This window comes from Erythranthe guttata, chromosome 4, assembly GCF_056151865.1.
Source record: "Erythranthe guttata isolate IM_541 chromosome 4, IM_541, whole genome shotgun sequence".
NCBI lineage: Eukaryota > Viridiplantae > Streptophyta > Magnoliopsida > Lamiales > Phrymaceae > Erythranthe > Erythranthe guttata.
In genome coordinates, this window is record NC_142536.1 from 4,977,530 (window position 1) to 4,996,516 (window position 18,987).

At 32.5% G+C, this 18,987-nt stretch overlaps 2 protein-coding genes and 2 non-coding genes across 4 annotated transcripts; 2 read left to right on the forward strand and 2 right to left on the reverse strand.

Moving 5' to 3' along the window:
- On the reverse strand, window positions 1-10,480 carry LOC105948586 (ABC transporter G family member 29). The gene is made up of 22 exons (XM_012977384.2): window positions 9,861-10,480; window positions 9,473-9,682; window positions 9,238-9,322; window positions 8,962-9,121; window positions 8,786-8,862; window positions 8,630-8,683; window positions 8,402-8,492; window positions 6,795-7,096; window positions 5,271-5,869; window positions 4,390-4,550; window positions 4,164-4,273; window positions 3,882-4,035; window positions 3,624-3,779; window positions 3,411-3,553; window positions 2,682-3,014; window positions 2,302-2,592; window positions 2,136-2,219; window positions 1,761-1,894; window positions 1,413-1,640; window positions 1,148-1,319; window positions 692-946; window positions 1-583 (listed from the first exon to the last, which is right to left on the reverse strand). The coding sequence occupies exons 1-22, from the start codon at window positions 10,229-10,231 to the stop codon at window positions 311-313; spliced, it is 4,443 nt and encodes a 1,480-aa protein (XP_012832838.2). The 5' UTR covers window positions 10,232-10,480; the 3' UTR covers window positions 1-310.
- Window positions 10,481-13,090: 2,610 nt separating this feature from the next.
- Window positions 13,091-13,162, forward strand: TRNAN-GUU (transfer RNA asparagine (anticodon GUU)). Its single transcript has one exon. It is a non-coding gene; the product is annotated as a tRNA-Asn (tRNA).
- A 67-nt stretch (window positions 13,163-13,229) lies between these two features.
- Window positions 13,230-13,302, forward strand: TRNAK-CUU (transfer RNA lysine (anticodon CUU)). The gene has a single exon. It is a non-coding gene; the product is annotated as a tRNA-Lys (tRNA).
- Window positions 13,303-17,656: 4,354 nt separating this feature from the next.
- Window positions 17,657-18,709, reverse strand: LOC148770964 (uncharacterized). The gene has a single exon (XM_088816616.1). The coding sequence runs from the start codon at window positions 18,548-18,550 to the stop codon at window positions 17,939-17,941; it is 612 nt and encodes a 203-aa protein (XP_088672742.1). The 5' UTR covers window positions 18,551-18,709; the 3' UTR covers window positions 17,657-17,938.
- Window positions 18,710-18,987: the final 278 nt, after the last annotated feature.

An 18,987-nucleotide genomic window follows, 5' to 3' on the forward strand; every position in this document is an offset into this window, starting at 1 on the left:
TCTTAAACATAGAATTAGATAATCATTAGTCACAAAATTAACAGATAGTTAAGTAATTCCAAGACCAAGAATGTAACAAAGATTACATATTCCAGTTATAGGATCCCAAAAAGTGCAAAGTAACATTAGTTACACATCTGATATTTCATCTATACATGTAATAACTTCCTATAGCAGCAAATCTTAACCAAAAAAAACTACCTTGCAATAATTTTCTTTCCACAATTTCTTCAAAAAAGTTATATATCTATATTTAACATTTCTTTAGTATATGTATTTATATATATATATATATGATGTTCTACAAATTCTACCTCATCTGAAAGTTGAGATTCTTGATGCAATACGCGTACATAAACGCGAAGAAAACCGCAAAACCAATCAAAACCACCGCAACTGGCCCCTTAAAATTGGAGTCATATCCAAAATGGTCGTGAATATATGTTTTGATCATTGGTTGTGTAGATGATCCGACGACTGTAATAGTATTCGTCACATCCCCATATTGCCCTATAATCAATCCATATACCGTCCACGCCACTGGGCAAAGCCAGTAATACCATATCCACCACTTCGGAATTTGCTGACAGTAGAGAGACAAAGAAAAAACAAGTTAATTCCAAACATCTTCCATATTTTTGAGAGAGAGAGAGAGAGAGAGAGAGAGAGAGAGAGAGAGAGAGAGTCTTACGGGTCTAGGGATGAAGAAGCCAGAGAAAAGATTGAAAAGAGCGTAAAAGGCGGCGGCAAAAATGGCGGCAACTTGTTGGTTTGGAGTGACAGCAACAGTCATCATGCCGTAGTAAGTGAAGTAGAGGAAGGAGAAGAAGTTGACAAAGTAGAACCAGAAGAATTTTGCTGCTGTCCATTCGAAGCTCACCATTGCATACACTATTATTGTGTAATACGTTGTCTGAATAATAACATACGGTATTTCTACTATCACCTGCACATCAATAAACCGTTTAGTTAAAGAAGCCGAATTCATCAGTAGAAATTCGAATAGAATTTCCGAGTTACAATTTGAGATTTCTTCCTTTTTTTTTCACTACGGAACATCTTTTTCTAGTTATGAATTCCGAAATTTAGATTTTATTCTTTCCATGTTATTATTAATTATATATATACATCACTATATATAGATCACCTGTGCCAAGGCATATGGTAGTGCCGAGTACATCCCCGCAGCTCTTTCCCTATAAAACACCGTTCTCTCAACGGCCACCACAGGTTGTACCGTTGCACAATTATTGATCCCCACGAACAAAACAGAAGCGTACATTGCTCCTATTATCGTCAAAAGATCCGTATCCGAGTTCCTAAATCCAAATACAAGACAAGAATAAAAAATCAGCAAAAAAGAATCTTGATTTTTTTAGTGATTGCTGACCATTAATAAAAAAAACACTAACTTTTTCGTGCCGACCCTCCAAAAAACGGTCCCGACAAGAAGAGCACAAGCCAAAGTGAAGAAATATCTAACAAGATTATAATCAGGGCTTCTCCAGTAAGTCCACCATTGCTTCCATAGGCATGCCTTAAATTGTCCCCACTCGGACTCTGAGTATTGCGTGTTGAAGTACAAGTCTTTTGCTCCGGGGACTGTTTTGCTCAGTTCTTCCACCAAAGCCTCGTTTCGCCTGCGAATATTTACATATTAAATAGCCGTATGTACGTAATTAAACCGAATTATTTTGGACAACTTAAAGATCAGATTTTTTTATTTTTTATTTTTTATGTTGATTTTGGCGTTTGCTTACTGAAATAAGGTTGTTGACTTGTAGTATTCGGCGAAATCAATTCCGAGTCTGGCTTCTGTTGCAACCGAACTGGATTCGAGCATCCATGTTGCTGGATTGTACTTCTCTTTGATTCTTGGAACTCCAGGAATTGCCTACATTTCATGCAATATAATCCTTTAAATAAGTGACACGACTAAAGCGACGACATGGTCGAGAAAATAATTGCCCAGATAGATATGATGATCGGTGTCTGTCACTAAAACAACAATTTTGTTTCCGGTGGTTATTTACTTATTTCTGTTTTCACGTTCTTAATAATCCGTGCTTTAAAACAACACTAACTGCAAAAATCATTTAAACCAAAAAAAATATATATAATTACAAACTACATACCTCAAAGTATTCGATGATTTTATTTGAGTGCCGCCCTAAGGGTCCCGCATAAATTACTTGCCCGCCTCTTTTCAAGAGAAGCAACTAATTCATACACAATAAAAATCAAGGATGTTAGAAATGCAAAAAAAGGAAAAGAAAATTGTACATTTGTATTTTTATTTACCTCATCGAAAGCTTCAAAGATATCGATGCTAGGCTGGTGAATAGTGCAAACGACAGTTCGTCCAGTGTCTACAGTATTTCTAACAGTTCTCATAACAATGGCTGCTGCCCTTGCATCTAAACCAGAAGTCGGTTCATCCATAAATATAATCGAAGGATTAGCAACGAGCTCAACTGCTATAGTCAATCTCTTTCTCTGCTCTGTCGATAATCCAGTAACCCCAGGAATTCCAACAATGGCATCTTTCAGATTCTCCAGCTCAACCAATTCCATCACTTCATCAACAAAAACCTTCAAAAAAAAAAAAAAAAACCGTAAAATTTACTAAATAAAATTATTAGGCAAAGAAATGTTTTTTTTATTATTATTATTTTATTTACCATTTTTTGTTCCTTGGTGACTTCTTTAGGCAGACGGAGAAAGGCGGAGTAGATCAATGACTCACGGACGGTTACTTGAGGAGAGTGAATATCGTTTTGCTCGCAATATCCGGAGATTCTTGCAAAGGTTTCTTGATTTTTTGGAAATCCGGATATTTTAATTTCGCCTTCGATGTAGCCACCAGTTTTACGGCCTGCGAGAACATCCATTAGTGTTGTTTTTCCAGCTCCGCTTACTCCCATTAATGCGGTTAAAACTCCGGGCCTAAATGCACCGGTTACTTCACGGAGTAGTTGCAGTTTTTGATCTTCTAATCCTTGTTCCTTCATTTCCTGCATAGGAAAAAAAAACATAAAGCTGTTGTTTATAATTAACTCGAGGTGGAAATTGGAACGGAATTTCCGAATTTCGATGATTCTGATCCAAATACTTCCGATTTTGGAACAACATTTTTTACTTCAATTTCCTATTTTAATTTCCAAAAATATATTAGATTTTGATTCCGATCCGATAATTATAATTTCAGAAAATATTTCCGCAAATTCCATTTTTTCCGATAATTACACTTATCATATCAATACTTTCATGTATTTTATATTAAGAGGATGACGTTAGATCGAAACATTAATAGGTACTTCAAAGTAAAATATAGCATCGTAAGGCTATTTATTTTTTCAATTAAAAAGCGACAATTAAGATAGATAGATAGATAGATATAGGGTTCTAACCGGTGGCATGTCCACATAGTAGTTAACATTGTCAAAGGACATGTATAGTGGTGTGAACGGTAGAACCATTCCTCTCTTTGGGGCAACACGCCTTTCTCCCTCAACGCTCGAACGACTGCTCATTCGTCGAATCTCCATTTCCCCTAATAAAAAAAAAACATGAGCAAAAACACGATAATTTTAAGTAACCATTTGATGATTAATTATTAGTACTTGTGTTGTTTCCATCATCGGATGATAATGATCGTTGGAACGAATTTTTGTTTGACTTTCTTGTCCCAAGTCTTGGTGACTCATCTCTGTCTTCATTCTCAATTTCCATCTCCTTTGCCTGCTCTTTGGATATTATAGCTTGTGGCTTCCCAAGAGCTGGTTTTCGTCTCAAAATTGCATATACGAAAATTTAGTTGCGATATTTTATTTTTACAAACACTAATAGTAAATCAATTGAAGAGATTATTTAGAACTTACGGTTAAGATACATGAGAGCGAAAGTGAAGAGTATGTTAAATAGTAGTGTAAATCCAATAAGGGCAACGACTCCTATCCAATACCAATTCTTATCGGCAAAAATGTTGAAGTTGTTCAATATTGCTACACCCAATAATGTAGTGTTGTCCGACGCCTGCACTACGTGACCAAATTATTAAAAAAAAAAAAAAAGATCTCTTGAAAATGCTGTTATTACATCTTATAAAAAGGTTGTAAGAAAAAAACAAATAATGAAAAAGCTTAGAGTTTTGATAAACTGACCAGTTTGTTCATCCATCTTGTAGCTAACATCTCGTTTACTACAATGGCGTTGTAGCCATAGGTGAGGGGTGAAACCCAGTAACCCCACCCCCACCATACTGGGATTTTGTCTGCATTCGAAACAAATCGTCGGAAAAAAACCTCATTTCAAGAAATACTAATTTGGTTATAGTGTTCGATAAATATGGTTGTAGTTTTTGGCAATATAGATTTATTGGGGGCTAACCTTTGGGGAGGATGAAACCGCCCAAGAGAAAGACGAGGAGGAGAGTAAGAGCGCCGCCAGTGTTGGCGATGATCATAGTTCGGCATACTCCGGCAATGAGCCGGAATATTCCTGCTGCCATTTGCTGGATAGCAAATATCAGCAGTAGTTGCTTGAAGAACCTGTCGATATAAATATGGAATACAAAGCAAGAAATATTACATACATTTTGGTGTGTATATCTATGAATAAAATACCATATGAAAAAACAGACGACACATCAAATTAAAACAAATGGATAATCAGAATGGAATTTCTAAATTCTGTCGATTTCGTCCCAATTTCTGATTTTGTTGTGTTTTTTTTTTCTAAAAAGTTTTTGATCTAATATAAAATTTATATATGAAATACTGATTTTCAGTCCGATTTTAATATTTTTCAAAAACAATTTCAAATATTTCAACACTTTTTCTTTCCCAAAATTACAATAAAAATTAGAATATTAATATTATTATATGTGTAAATTATATTGTCATATATAATTTAGACCTACCGCAAAACATAACACATTTTTCAAAATTTCTTGGATTAAGATTCCGGTTTTTTAAAATATTGAACAATTCTTTCTATTCTCCAATTTTTTTCATTTTTGTATTGGATCTCGAATTAGTTTCTCACTTCCGAAAAAACATTAATCCCCGATCCAATTCGCCTAATTTTCACTTATATCCAAACTACAATCAAGTTAGAATAAGGTGTGGGTGTACACGTATTAATAAATCTAATAAATGTGCATGAATTCTAGACAAAAAAAAAACATTAAAATGCGACTAAAATACTCTTTTCTAATTAATTATCTAATAATTTGAAGAAAAATAAAATTGGGATGGAGGAGAGAGTACCTAGTAGGATCAGGGGCAAAGCCAATAGTATAGTAAGTGGTGACCATCCACACAACCGCCTCGAACGCCGAGATCGGAATCCTGAGCAGAAACGTCGGCAGGGTAAACGCCCACGCCGGATGAAACAGAAGATCCCTCTGCTTGTAGAACACCGGCAGCCTCTGTATGGTCAACGCCAGCTCAGCGAACCCGTTGAACGTGTTGCATATCATCGCAAACAGAAGCGCGCCCACATAGATCGCGCCGTCCTGCTCGTTCCTGGTGCGCATGTGTGTCCGCAGAAACAGGGTGGACGCGATCAGGGCGACGATGAATATCTGCACGGTTTTGAACACGTAGACGAAGGAGTTGCGCTTGATGAGCAGCCATTCTTTGGCGAAGTTGGCTCGGAGGAGCTCTGTGTTGGGGACGGCGTTGGTTTTGTAGACTAGGGCGGCTTTGTGGCTGCGGGGCTTCGGGTAGGGCACGGAGAGCTCGTTCTCCAGGCGGAGGCCGGCGTGGAAGCGCTTGAATTTTGCGGCGAATTCGGCGACGGAGATGTGGCGGTACCGGTTGCTTCTGTCCGACCAGTATTGCTCCTGGTCTTTTTTCGATGTCACCTGTTTGAGTGAAATTGGGGGTGATGAACAGAAGAAACCCTAATTAGAAATGAGGATTGAATTTGTTTTTTTTTTTTTTTATTATTATTATTTTTTTAGCGGGAAATATATTTAAATCTCGGGACTTAATAAAGTAATCATATTAGAATTGGAAAAATACAGTTTTCATCCCTTGAGTTTGAATTGATGTCACATTCCGTTCCTTACGTTCACAAAAAACACATTTAGTCCCTCATGTTTCAATAGTTCAACACCGTTGGTCCTTTCCGTCAGTTTACCATTAGTCCGTCAGTTAAGAAAGTGAAGGCGCAAGCTTGATTACGTTATTACTGACGGAAAATTGACGAGAATGGCTTAAAATGTTGAAGTTTTGAAACACGAGGGACCAAATGTAATTTTCATAAACTTGAGGAGATGAATATTGAATTTTTCCTTATTAGGATTATGTATGAGATTTTTTTTAAACAACTAGTTTTTAAAAAAGATGGAATTAGTTTTCACATTCAATTTTTTTCCTTCAAAAATGCTAATTTCGACTCTATCCAGTCGATTTTTTGCAAATCAAAAGTTGAATACAAATAAAAGATCACTATACAATAATATTAGTTGATTTTCTACGACATACGATTAATTTTGTAGTTGCGATTAAAAAGGAAAATGACTATCTCTATCCCTAAAACACAATAAATTAAGATATGATTATTGTAAAACTACGTACGTTATTGAAAAATCACATTTAATACTAGAATTCAAGCACTTTAAGTATTAAATCCAATCCGATTAAACGAACTCGTAGATAGATAAATCGGCTAGACACTCGAATTTTCTCTAAAAAAGTTTAAAGAATAAATAAAATATTTTTCTTAAATATGATAGTGATAATTTAATTGTAAGTATGAAATTGGCAAAATATAAATTAAATTACCTCTTGTAAGAAATCAGCAGTTCCTTTTCTCTCAGGGCATTTAAATCCACAGCTCTCAAAGAATTCAACCACGTGCTCTCTTGGACCCTGGTACACAATCTGACCTTCCGACAACAAAACGACGTCGTCGAAGAGTTCGAATGTCTCGGGAGCTGGTTGGAGAAGAGACATGAAAATAGTTGACTCGGTCAAATGTACAATTTGCTGCAAACATTTGACTATCTGAAACGTTGTCGAGCTGTCCAGCCCAGTCGATATCTCGTCCATGAACAGTGTTTTCGTCGGCCCAACTATCATCTCCCCTGTTTCGAAATTAGAAATCGGAATTTTAGAAATTGGAGTGGAAAAAACTCGTACTAAAATTGGGAATTGTTTTAAATTGGAATCAATAAAATTCAGAACATTCCAACCATTTAGTCACCTAAAAAAATAAATGCATTTTAATTGATATTATAAGTGTAATTTTCGGGTGAGAAAAAACATAAAAAAATCAGAGTTGAAATCGGAATCAGAAGTTTCGGAATTCGGAATGGAAAGGAAATTGTTTCACGGTCGAAGAATTTATGATCGAAATCGGCGGAAATCGGAAATTTCGTTCCAATTTCCACCCGGCCTAATCAAGATAGAGTAGTAGGTGTGCGTTAATTAACAGTGTCACGCCATGCATATACAATAGAACTTCGATAAATCAATACTTGATAAAACTAATAATCTTATTTAAATAATAGTTTCTTCTTGTCGCGACTCGGTAAAAATATACTAAATTATTAATTCAATAATTTAATATTTCGTAAAATTAATACAATTTTATTAGTTTTGGCTCTATCAATTTATAGAAGTTTAATTGTATGTAATATATAATATATTAGGTAACCTGAAGAGGGAGAAATAATATATTAGAATAAATTGATAATCCAAATTGATGGTCCACCACCAGCATTTTAAATTATTTTGATGATTATTTGTCTATAAGGATTTGTTTGTTCTTGCCTAAGGTGTATTTTATTATTGGGACCATAAAATATAAATAAATAAAAGTATATAAAAAATTAGATCATACTATATAAATATTTATCAGTTTCTAGAATGCTGCTTGGTGGTTAGGTTAGGTAAGACAGTTGAATAATAATTCAACTGAAAGTTGACTTGTTACCTGTTCTGTTTCACTTTTTGGACCAAATGGAATGTAAGATTAGGTGAATTAATTAACCTCTCACCCCCTAATTAATGAAGATAGGATATTATATTATTATTATTAATTATTATTATTATTATTATTATTATTATTATTATTATTATTATTATTATTATTATTATTATTATTATTATTATTATTATTATTATTATTATTATTATTATTATTATTATTATTATTATTATTATTATTATTATTATTATTATTATTATTATTATTATTATTATTATTATTATTATTATTATTAGGTAATTCAACCCCCCGCTAGTGGACTTGATTGCAACGTAATTTTCGAATTCCGCCAATTTCGACCCAATTTTTTATTTTAATTTTGGAACAAAAACTATTTTTCGAATTCAGTCTTTTTTTCTCGATCCGATTAAAAAAAAATTAGAATATATATTAAATTAACCTGTAGTAACACGTTTTTTTTGGCCTCCTGAAATCCCTCTTATCATTTCATCACCAACAATGGTGTCCCTGCACACATCTAGCCCTAATATCTGCATTTAAAATAAAAATAAAAATTAATTAGTAGAAACTAATAATTATTAGTGCTGAAAATGCTCATTTATTTATTCAAAACATTTATTAATTAATTATTTTATTTAAATGGGACATCTAAATTAATTATACTTACCCTTAAGGTGTAATCTGTAATGAGGCTGCTCTCTACTCCTTGCATAGCAGTTGCCTATTATTGGAGATTCATGATAAATAAAATAATTATATAATTAAGTTATTAATTAATTAAATGATGAGTAATTAATTAATAGTGAGAATATAAATTAATTACCTTCATGAAAAAATCAACTTCTGGGTCTGGAAAAATACCAGCTTCTCTCTCCCTTCTAGCTAGCTCACTCAAAAGATCTGATTAATTAATTAAATTATATTAATTACCGCATAAATAATCTTTTTTTTAAAATTATTTATTTAATAGTTTTATCGAGTAAAATAATATAATAGTACCGTATCGCGATCCGACGCCTTGGCACCTAGCCGAGAAATCGAGGGTTTCTTTGACGGTCATTTCTCCAACATGAACATCGTTTTGGCTAATGTACGCCGATGTTTTCTGCGGCACGAATTCGTTAAGCATGTGCCCGTTGTACGTGATTTCTCCACTCGTCTGTTTCAATAACATTAAACCATGCACAATATATACATTATCATAATTATAGAATAATTAGTTTGCATTATTATTTTTATTTGAAAAAAAAAATTGTCGATCGAAAAATATCGAACCTTCAAAGTAGGGTCCAATTTTCCGGCTAAAGCCAACAAGAGGGTCGTCTTGCCGGAGGACGGTGGTCCTAATAAAAGCGTCATCCTGTCACATTTAACAAAATAAATATTATTTCATCAAAGATTATTAAAAAATTAAAAAATATATATATAAAAATATTCAAATTAGATTTATATATCAAGAAATTAGTAGAACTAAAAGAAGTTGAAATATATGATTATAATATATATATACCTAGAGGGTTTAATGACCCCCGATACATCTTTTAGTATAGTGAGTTTAGTTTTCCGAGACGGCCCGAATCCGAACCAACTCAGGCCCGTCTCGAACATGTTGCGGGCCGCGTTTGGTAGAGTCGGAAGCGCCCGATCACCGACGAAGCAATCCGCCTCCACCGTTAGGTGCTCGAATCTCACTTCTACCGTCGGAAGAGTAATCCCAACTCTGCAATATAATTATATTAATTACAAATCTTGGAAAAAAAATATATCATTTATTATAAGTTCATATCATATAGTAATTATTTTTAAAATACAATCGATTACATAATTAAATACAATGGAATGGTTTACATAAAATAAAAAATATATAAAAATCGAAAACTTAGAAAATAAAAACTTACTTGTCGATTCGATTTCGGAGCTTGATCAAGAACTTCTCATTGTCTTCCTCAGCAACCCTAAAAATCCTGTCGATGAAATCCTGCCTATCGTTGACGTCGAGTTTTCTTACATCAATTTCCCGGTGAACAACCCTAACATTTCCGTTAGTACTATTCGGAGTTTCGACGAACGATTTCAGCACAGTTTTCCTCAATCTGTCGTACGTCGGCAGTTTTTCAAGAGCAGCCCATCTCAGCGCTTCTTTGTCTTCCTCCGCCCGAACGCTGCGCCTGGCGGTGCCGCCGCCACCGGAGCCGCCGGAAAACACGTCCTCCATGCTCCAGCTGCTCCGGCTAGTTTGCCTCCTCGAACCCCGCATTTTATCATCCATTTTTGTTATTAATTCTTACTATAAATTAGCCTGAATTTCAAGAAAAAATGAAGAAAATTAATTTACTCATAGATTAATATAATGTTTTTAATGAAACGTAATTAACAAGATGTATATGATAACAAAATATAGTGCTACAGTATTAAGATGAGTTTTGCGGCTTTTATAGTGTGTGTGTTGTGTGTGGGGGCGGGGGGGTTTGTTAATTTTTGGACCTAATGAGTTTACATCTATTAAATTGAATAATTTAATCATTTTACCAACTTTCTTTAAGCTAGTAATTTATATGTATATATTTTATTTTATTTTTTTATTTTAAATAATTTATATTTATGTATTTTGACTTTTGTTTGTTTTTTCGTATAAATTGGAGTAGATGGGATGGAGGGTTAGTACTACTTTACCACTTACTACTAGCTAGTGCAATAGGTGAGGAGAGAAGATATAAGGGGCAATCAAAAATAAGGTGGGAACGTTAATTTTATTTTTGTTTAGGTAAATTACAACCATCCTTGAGGTATGGTCAAATTACGAAAAAACCCTTTATGTTTTGATAATTTTAACTACCACATCAACTATGGATCTTCTTGCACGTCCATCCTTACGATGTAAAATTCAACATAATCTTCTACCTTCTGTGGAATGCACTCTAGTTTGTACTCGTTTTGTGCAAAATGCAGTTTCTGATGCACTACAATCTGATCTATACAAGCCAAAAAACACATCATATCATCATCTTGCTTCAAAATGTGAAGTTCGAATGAGATAAAACGGGTACAAAATTAAGAATATTCCATATAATCTAGAAGATTTCACTAAATATGACACTAAATATAATCTAGAAGATTTCACAAAATATGACGTGTAAGAAGATTTTATAGTTGATGGGTGTAGTTGTAATTAGCCAAACAATAGGGGTTTTTTCGTAATTTGACCATACATCAGGGGTAGTTGTAATTTACTCTTTTATTTAAAAAAAGAAGAAGAGAAACTATTAATTTAATTTTTTGGGTAAATTACAACCACCCCTGAGGTATGATCAATTTACGAAAAAACCCATCTTCTTTGGATAATTACATCTACCCCCTCAACTATGATTTTTTTTTTACACCTCCACCCTTATGGTATCAAATTCAACATAATCATCTAGCTTTCGTGGAAAGTGCTCTAGTTTGTACTCGTTTTGTGTAAAAGTACAGTTTCTGATGCACCAGAATCTGATATATACAAGCCAAAAAACACGTAGTATGATCATCTTGCTTCAAAATATGGAGTTCGAATGGGATAAAACGGGTACACAAGTGATAATATTCTATATAATCTCGAAAATTCCACTAAATTTGAAACCGCAAGGATGGACGTGTAAAAAAATTTATAGTTGAGGGGGTGGTTGTAAGTACGCAAATAAGAGGGGAATTTTCGTAATTTAATCATACATCAGGGGAGGTTGTAATTTACCCTAATTTTTTTAATTCAAAAATGGGTCGATGATGAATTAATGTAACTTGGATTGGGTTGACCCGTTGACCCAATTCTAACTAAAATCGCCCCCGCATATACGTAATATTCTTAATACATAATATTTATCATTTTAAGAGCTTAAAAGTGAAAAAAAAAATGTAGGTTAACAACATATATTAGTCCATTAAAAAATCTTCATGTCTTTAGTCAATTGAAAAAATGTTCTTTTTATTTAAAGAATGACTATAATATGTATGTAGAATTATTGTACTACATAAACATGGTAGGTTAACTAGATGTTTAATCTTTATAATATTAATCTGTTTAATTAAAACTTTATATATAAAAAAAATAAATTAAAACTACATATATTATTACTTCATCAAATAATTATGTACAATTTGAACCACATAATTAGTGGATGTTCTTAATGCTAATCTTCATCACATTAGGACTTTTGTCTCATATTTTTCCACTAGAGAGTGTGAATTTTGACACCAAATTAAACGCTATTTTGTTGAAAGTGGGATGACTTTGGAGTATTCTTTGTTGAAATTTCAGTAAATGTAGGAAGCTACATCCACCACCCTCATTTTCACACACTTGTAAATATTTTAATAAAAATATATAGTTTGAAGCAAAGAACCATCTATATATTATTAATTTTTATTATAAAATTTTTGCTGGAAATATAAATATTAAAATAATTATAATTTACGATATTAATCTCATGATTTAGTAGGATATCGCTTTTATGCTACACTGAAAGAAATATATTCAAGAATAGAAGCCAGTCGCTCCGGCCGGCTTGTCTTGTAGTCGTAGCCTATTAGCTTATGTAGTCGTCGGCCTTCCGAATTGCATGGCTGGCACAATCTGAGTACTAATGATAATGAATGAAATAATGAGAATATAATATTCTATTTATATGGACTAATATGTTTTGATACAATTGTGGTGATTTTTAATTTTCTTTTTATGTAACAAAAAATTGAGAAAGAAAGTGGGTATAGAGGTCAAATAATATGGGAATTTTTTTTGAATATTTTTCAACAATATTTTGATATTGTTGGGATAAATTGACTTTTGGGCCACAAAAGAGTCAATTGTTGTAGTTGGTGTGTAGAATCGGATGGTGGGGCGTTGAACTTGTAACAAAACGTCGTCGTCAACCAATGCACATCAAACCCAACAACCCCTTAAAAAGCCCAAATCCTGAAACAAAAAAAAGAAAACGAAAACAGAAATGGGTAAATTGCTACACATAAAATTATAAAAAAATTAATTTAGGTTTGCAGTGCAGGTTGAAATAAAAATTTAAATGGTTAAGAATTATATATTCACCATATTAATATAAGTAAGTTAAAATAGTAACTAATTAGATTTTATACCATCAAAGTCGTTGTAGTATAGTGGTAAGTATTCCCGCCTGTTACGCGGGTGACCCGGGTTCGATCCCCGGCAACGGCGTATAATTTTTTGTTCATCAACCTTTTTGATAGGGATATTTAACATTAAAAGAAGAAAATATCAAAAAGCCCGTCTAGCTCAGTTGGTAGAGCGCAAGGCTCTTAACCTTGTGGTCATGGGTTCGAGCCCCATGGTGGGCGGTATTAAATATCATATAATATTTTTGTTTTAATTTTTAATCAAGACAATAACAACAAGGCATGCCGAAATATAATTTTTCAATTTTTTATAAAAAAAAGGTTTTAACAATAATATTTCTATTCAACTCGATTTTGTTTATAATAGTACTTCAAAAAATAATTAAATTCTGGAATGTGGTTAATTAACTTAATTATGTTCTAAATTCAAATACAAAGCACAATGTCATTATATTAAACTAAAATATTGAAGTGCTTTAATTACCAGCTGCTTTACTAAAGCAGAAAAAGCAAGATTAGCCCAAGTGTATAAACTTTAAACCAAGTGATTACAGATATAATTAATCTGTAATTAAATGTTAAGTACTGATAAGAGAGGATCTATAAGTGAATCTCCCCATGAATTTATAAAGGTCCGGGACTTTGTGTTCAAGTTTAATTTTGTGGATTAATTAACTTAATTACTATATCTTAGAGGATATAAAAATATTGATACCTAATATCTATCAAGGATATTTATGTATCTATGTGAGTGTGACAATCTTTTTTTATTTTTATTTTTTATTTTTTTTTGGTGTAGCTTAGGAATTCCTTGTGCGTGTGTGTGTTTTTTTTTCTTTTCTTTTTTAATTTGCAATGACAAATGATTGAATATCCAAATAAAGGCTAGCAAAGAAGGGATGTTTTGAGAGTAACTCGAGTTATTATCGAATTATGTACGTTTTATATCATCAATTAATTTTACGATAACTGATATCGGCTGAGATCGTACACGTTCATTAATTCGGCAATATGAATCATTAAAAGTATTGGAGAATGTTTTTTTTAAAAAAAAAAAAGAAGAAAAAAGAAAAAGAGAAGAGAGAAATAAAGAGTTTTGATTTGCATATTCATGGAGTTCAATAATTGAGAACTTAACCCCACCACCATTCCATGTTTTGGGATCACTTTCTTGATTTTGCTATTTTAATTTGTTCTTTATTTGTTTCTAAACTTCAAAATTAATGAAACCCATATTAGTAAACAAAGTTAATTTGTAGATTGATTATGCACACGTGCACATATAGTTAACATGCGAAAAATACCCTAATAACATTTTTTTTGCCCGATTTTTTTCTATTAATAACAAGAAGAATTACAAAAAAAATCATTAAAACTCAGTTCGGCTCAAGAAAAAAGTACCCCTCTTATTTTCGGCGAAAATAAGTTAAACCTATTCTATCCGAAAAACTAAGCTAAACCAATTACATAACTTGGTACCACTATTTGCTAGCTAGTTTTAATATTTTGAACTAAATATTGTAGTTTTTACTTTTTAGTCCAATTATTTTCAAAAATATAAGCATGGTAGCACAAATATATAACAAAAATAGTTTTTTTTTTTTTTTTTAATTACAACTATCCAAACAATATAATTTTTTTCGTAATTTAACCATACATTAGTGGTATCTGTAATTTGCCCTTATTTCATTGACTCGCCATGCGCCTCTTAGGAATTTAATTAAAATATTTAATTTAAAAACATTCAAGTAAATCCAATAAGTGATCAGGTACGTATAGTACTTATATACTCCGTACTCTATAATTGGTGCACATTAATGAGAAATTATGCCAATAAAAACAAATTTATTTTATTTTTTTAAAAATAAATGATAAAAATAAATTGGTCCTTAAGAGATAAAGTTATTGCTATATTGGCATGAAAGAAATGTAACTTTTTGAAAAGTCTCTTTATAATTAATAAGATTGCAATTTGCACCTATTGCCAACTTTTTTGCCACCATCAAAAGTCTCATAATCAAAAGCTATTGGTTTAATTTTAACTTTATCTTAAAATAATAACACTTTTGCACTCTCAAAACACAATAATTAATCATTCACAATGCAAACGTAAATTAAATATTTAAAATTTAATAAGGGCAACTATTTTTTTTTTTATTGTTTTTTCTTTATTTTCATGGTGGAAGTTAACCAATTAAACTGTTATTTTTTCAAAATCCAACTTGACTTCGAGCGTAGCAGGTGCAAAAAATAACAATCACATCGAATTACTGAAAAAACTATATTTTGTTAAATAATAATAAAAAAAAAGACTATTATCATTAAATTATTCGATCGATAGATCTTTTATTATAATTGGTGAAAATAATTGGTAGAAATCTTTGAAAGGACCTTCGATTATCAAGTAATTTGATAACATGATAATAGCCGAAGGATTTTCTTTTTTCTTTTGTAAAATATTTTTTTTTTGTGATTTTTTTTTTTTAAATATGTTGATGTGATGTATTTTTATTTTTGCACTTCGTAGTTTTAAATTGTCTTCAGTCACTTGAAAAATTCATTCAGAATGCATTATGCACTATTTATTGTGTTTCAAGGGTGCAAAGTGCCAAAATACTATATTTTAATGGTGTAAGATAGAATTAATCCATGAATTATTATCTAATAACAAAGGGCATGCAAATGGGGAAAGCAAGTTCAAAAAGTGACAAGTGTCCAACATTTTCCTCATTTTACACTCTTTAAACGCATGTCCTAAAAAAGTCAATAACTTTACTTTTAAGATGAAAAAGTAATTAATTTTGTTTTTCATCATTCAAAAAAGACATTGGTTGTGATTTCTTCATTTCTTGTGAAAATTTAGGTTGTATTAAAAGTTTTCGAAGACTTGCCTTGGTTGTGATATGTTTTTGTTGAAGTTACTCCATAATAATATGTATACTAAATACCAGAAGTTAACCAATTTAATACAAATTTTATTCTAAGGAATCAAACATCTTACTCTCGTTAGATAATTTAGTTAGTTAGTAAAACTTTAATACAATCTCATCTAAAATTAATGTAATCCGATGTAGGTAAGGAAACAAGATTATTCAAAAGCATTCTAATGAAAGTTGCTAATTACCAATTCAACTAGCAATATTGAAAGTAGTAAAATTGTTTGGAAAATAGTGTTAAACAAAAAAGAAACAAAAGGTAAACACCATATATGTATTAATGCATATATACAGTTAAGGGAAAATTACGGCCGCCCCTAAGTTAAGTTATGGTCAAATTATGAAAACTTTCCTCTTGTTTGAGTAATTATAGTCACCCCTAAACTAGAAAATACCCCTTCATAGGTAAATTTAGGGATGTTAATTCGGTAAAACCAAAACGAAATTTTGGTATGCCAACATTTCATACAGTTTGCCGAACTAAATATACGTTTTGGTTCGGTACATAACCGAATTACATAAATTTTATATAACAATAATATTTAAAAGGAGTGAGTAGCTGTAATTATCCAAACAAAGGGGATTTTTTTATAATTTGGCCATAATTCAGGGATGACCTAAATTTGCCCTAAAATTAATAAGTAACATGTTACTTTAATTTACTTTAAACACAAGGAATCCATGGGATCCCACTTTGCCATGCATAGTGGAATATTGACAGATCAATCAGTACTGCTAGCCACCTTAGATCTGAAATTCCGAAGGCCACTATTTAAAAATAATAAAAATTCTTTTTCTAATTTCATTTTTAATTATTACCACTAAAGCTATATATTTTATTTCCACATAGTTATAGTTATAGTTATACATATATATATAATGTTCTAATATCTCTCCCACTCAACTTAAATTAATCTACTAAACTTTTATTAATTTTTCTTTTTTTAGTTAGAATTTATAAATGTTATGTATTATTCTATATGCATTCTATTTATTTCTCTCTCTCTCTCTCTCTCTCTCTCTCTCTCTCTCTCTCTCTCTCTCTCTCTCTCTCTCTCTCTCTCTCACACACACACACACACACACACACACCCTAAAATATTTAATTTGTATTGTCCTTACAAAATTAAACAACCAATAAATTTGTTGTTCATGAACAATAAACTCATAGGACTTCACTAATTAGTAAAATTTTATCGTACAAAGTATATTGATAACTATCTACTTTGCTGTAATATTGTCTATATATATATATTGTATTTTATTTACCTAAAATCATGTATCATCTACAAGACCAATTATTTATTGATCATGTAAAAATAAAAATAAAAGGGTTATCTGGAATTTAAAAAAGAAAAAGAAAAATCTAAGGATGGAGGAATCTAAAGTAAATTACACAAGTTAATTATAAATTGAAATTAAATAGAAAAAAAAAAGCTTCATGTTTAGGTAAATATAACGACCCCTCAACTATGTCAGATTTACCTATTGAATGAAAGAGTTTTTTCATAAGAAAATACATAGTTAAAGAGGGTGGTAGTAATTATCTAAAAATAAGAGGATTTTGTAATTTGAGCTTGCCTCAGGTGACTAGCGTAATTTGAACTAAAAAAAAACTCATTTTTTCTTAAAATTAGTAATTTGCCTTAAAACATAAGGTTTATTTATTTATTTTATATCTTAAATTCAACTTATAAATCATAATTCGAACCATAAACCTCGATACTAGCAATCGAAACTACGTACCAACTCTTCTAACGAGCGCTCGCCAAGTACATTGATACCATTCATAATTCAACAAAGAAACTCACATGCCCCATGCATGGAAGTTTTGGGTAAATATGGAAAAACACACATTTATTTTCCAATGATAATTATTTTAATAGTAATAATAATCCCAAATTAAATTTTAAAGAATTAAATTATTTGGAAGAATAATATCCCAAATGAGCCACGGAATTTTGGTGCTTCAAATCCTTATAGAACTTCAGAATGAACTCCTCAGCAGCATCGTCCACGTGGCTATCCGTTTGGTCAACGTCCCTCAACGGGAACGGCGAGTCAGTCACCCTGAGTTGCCTCACCATCGGACTCGGCCCGAACCCGGGCAGATACGGCGACGCAATATTGCCGAGTATCTCCATGGCCGCCGCCATCATGTCGCCGTCGATGGGCTGCGGCGGCGCGTGGGAGTAGGAGGAGGAGTGTTTGCGCTTGCTGAGGTGGAATGGGAGGAGGTGGCGGAAATAGTTGGCGGCGGGGGCGGCCGGGCTGTTGCTGCAGCTGAACTCGTACTCGTTTAGTGGGGCGGGGAAGGAGCCGCCGCGGCGGCTGGAGGAGGCCGCCGCGGCGGCGGGGTGGTGGTGGAACATGAGGTGTTGAATGGCTGCCTTGCCGGCGATCTTGCCGCGTTTCATGAACAAGGTGAATTCGGCGAGTAATTTGCCCTTTGAGATTCCTTTTCTCAACATCAAGTACATAATTCGGACCATTTTCCAAATCTTTTTCGCTATTATTGGTAGATTTTGCTCCATTTTTTTCTTTCTTTTTTTGTATTTTCTGATGATTTTTTAGGTTTAATTTGTAGAGAGAGAGAGAGAGAGAGTGAGAGTGAGAGGAGAGAGAAAGTGGGTGTGTGTGTTATAATTGAGAAGAAAGCTGTAGACTGTTTTTCATGGGATGAAGCCTGTGAAACGAGTGTGGTATTTAAAGGCCAAGGGAAGAAAGATAGACGCATGAAAATTGTACTTCAATTATAGGAAAAATTATATTTTCCGCCCCCTAGTGTTTACGTCGATTCTGTATCTGGTCCTCTTTATTTACTAAAATAGATATATTAGTCCTAATGTTTTTACTATTTAACACTTACGGTCACATCCGTTAATTTGCCATTAGTACTAACGCAATCGAGCATGTACCCTGGCCATCATTGTAATTAATTCACGGACTAACGGAAAATTGATGGAGAAAA

What these genes read in the sequence shown, in the direction of transcription:
- LOC105948586 (XM_012977384.2), bottom strand. Translation starts at nt 10,231, where the DNA reads ATGGATGATAAAATGCGGGGTTCGAGGAGGCAAACTAGCCGGAGCAGC. An exon ending in AAGTTGATTTTTTCATGAAG is followed by an intron (nt 8,684 to 8,785) that starts GTAATTAATTTA and finishes CTCCAATAATAG; the next exon opens with GCAACTGCTATGCAAGGAGT. An exon ending in TGGAGGGTCGGCACGAAAAA is followed by an intron (nt 1,320 to 1,412) that starts GTTAGTGTTTTT and finishes ATTTGGATTTAG; the next exon opens with GAACTCGGATACGGATCTTT.
- LOC148770964 (XM_088816616.1), bottom strand. Translation starts at nt 18,550, where the DNA reads ATGGAGCAAAATCTACCAATAATAGCGAAAAAGATTTGGAAAATGGTC.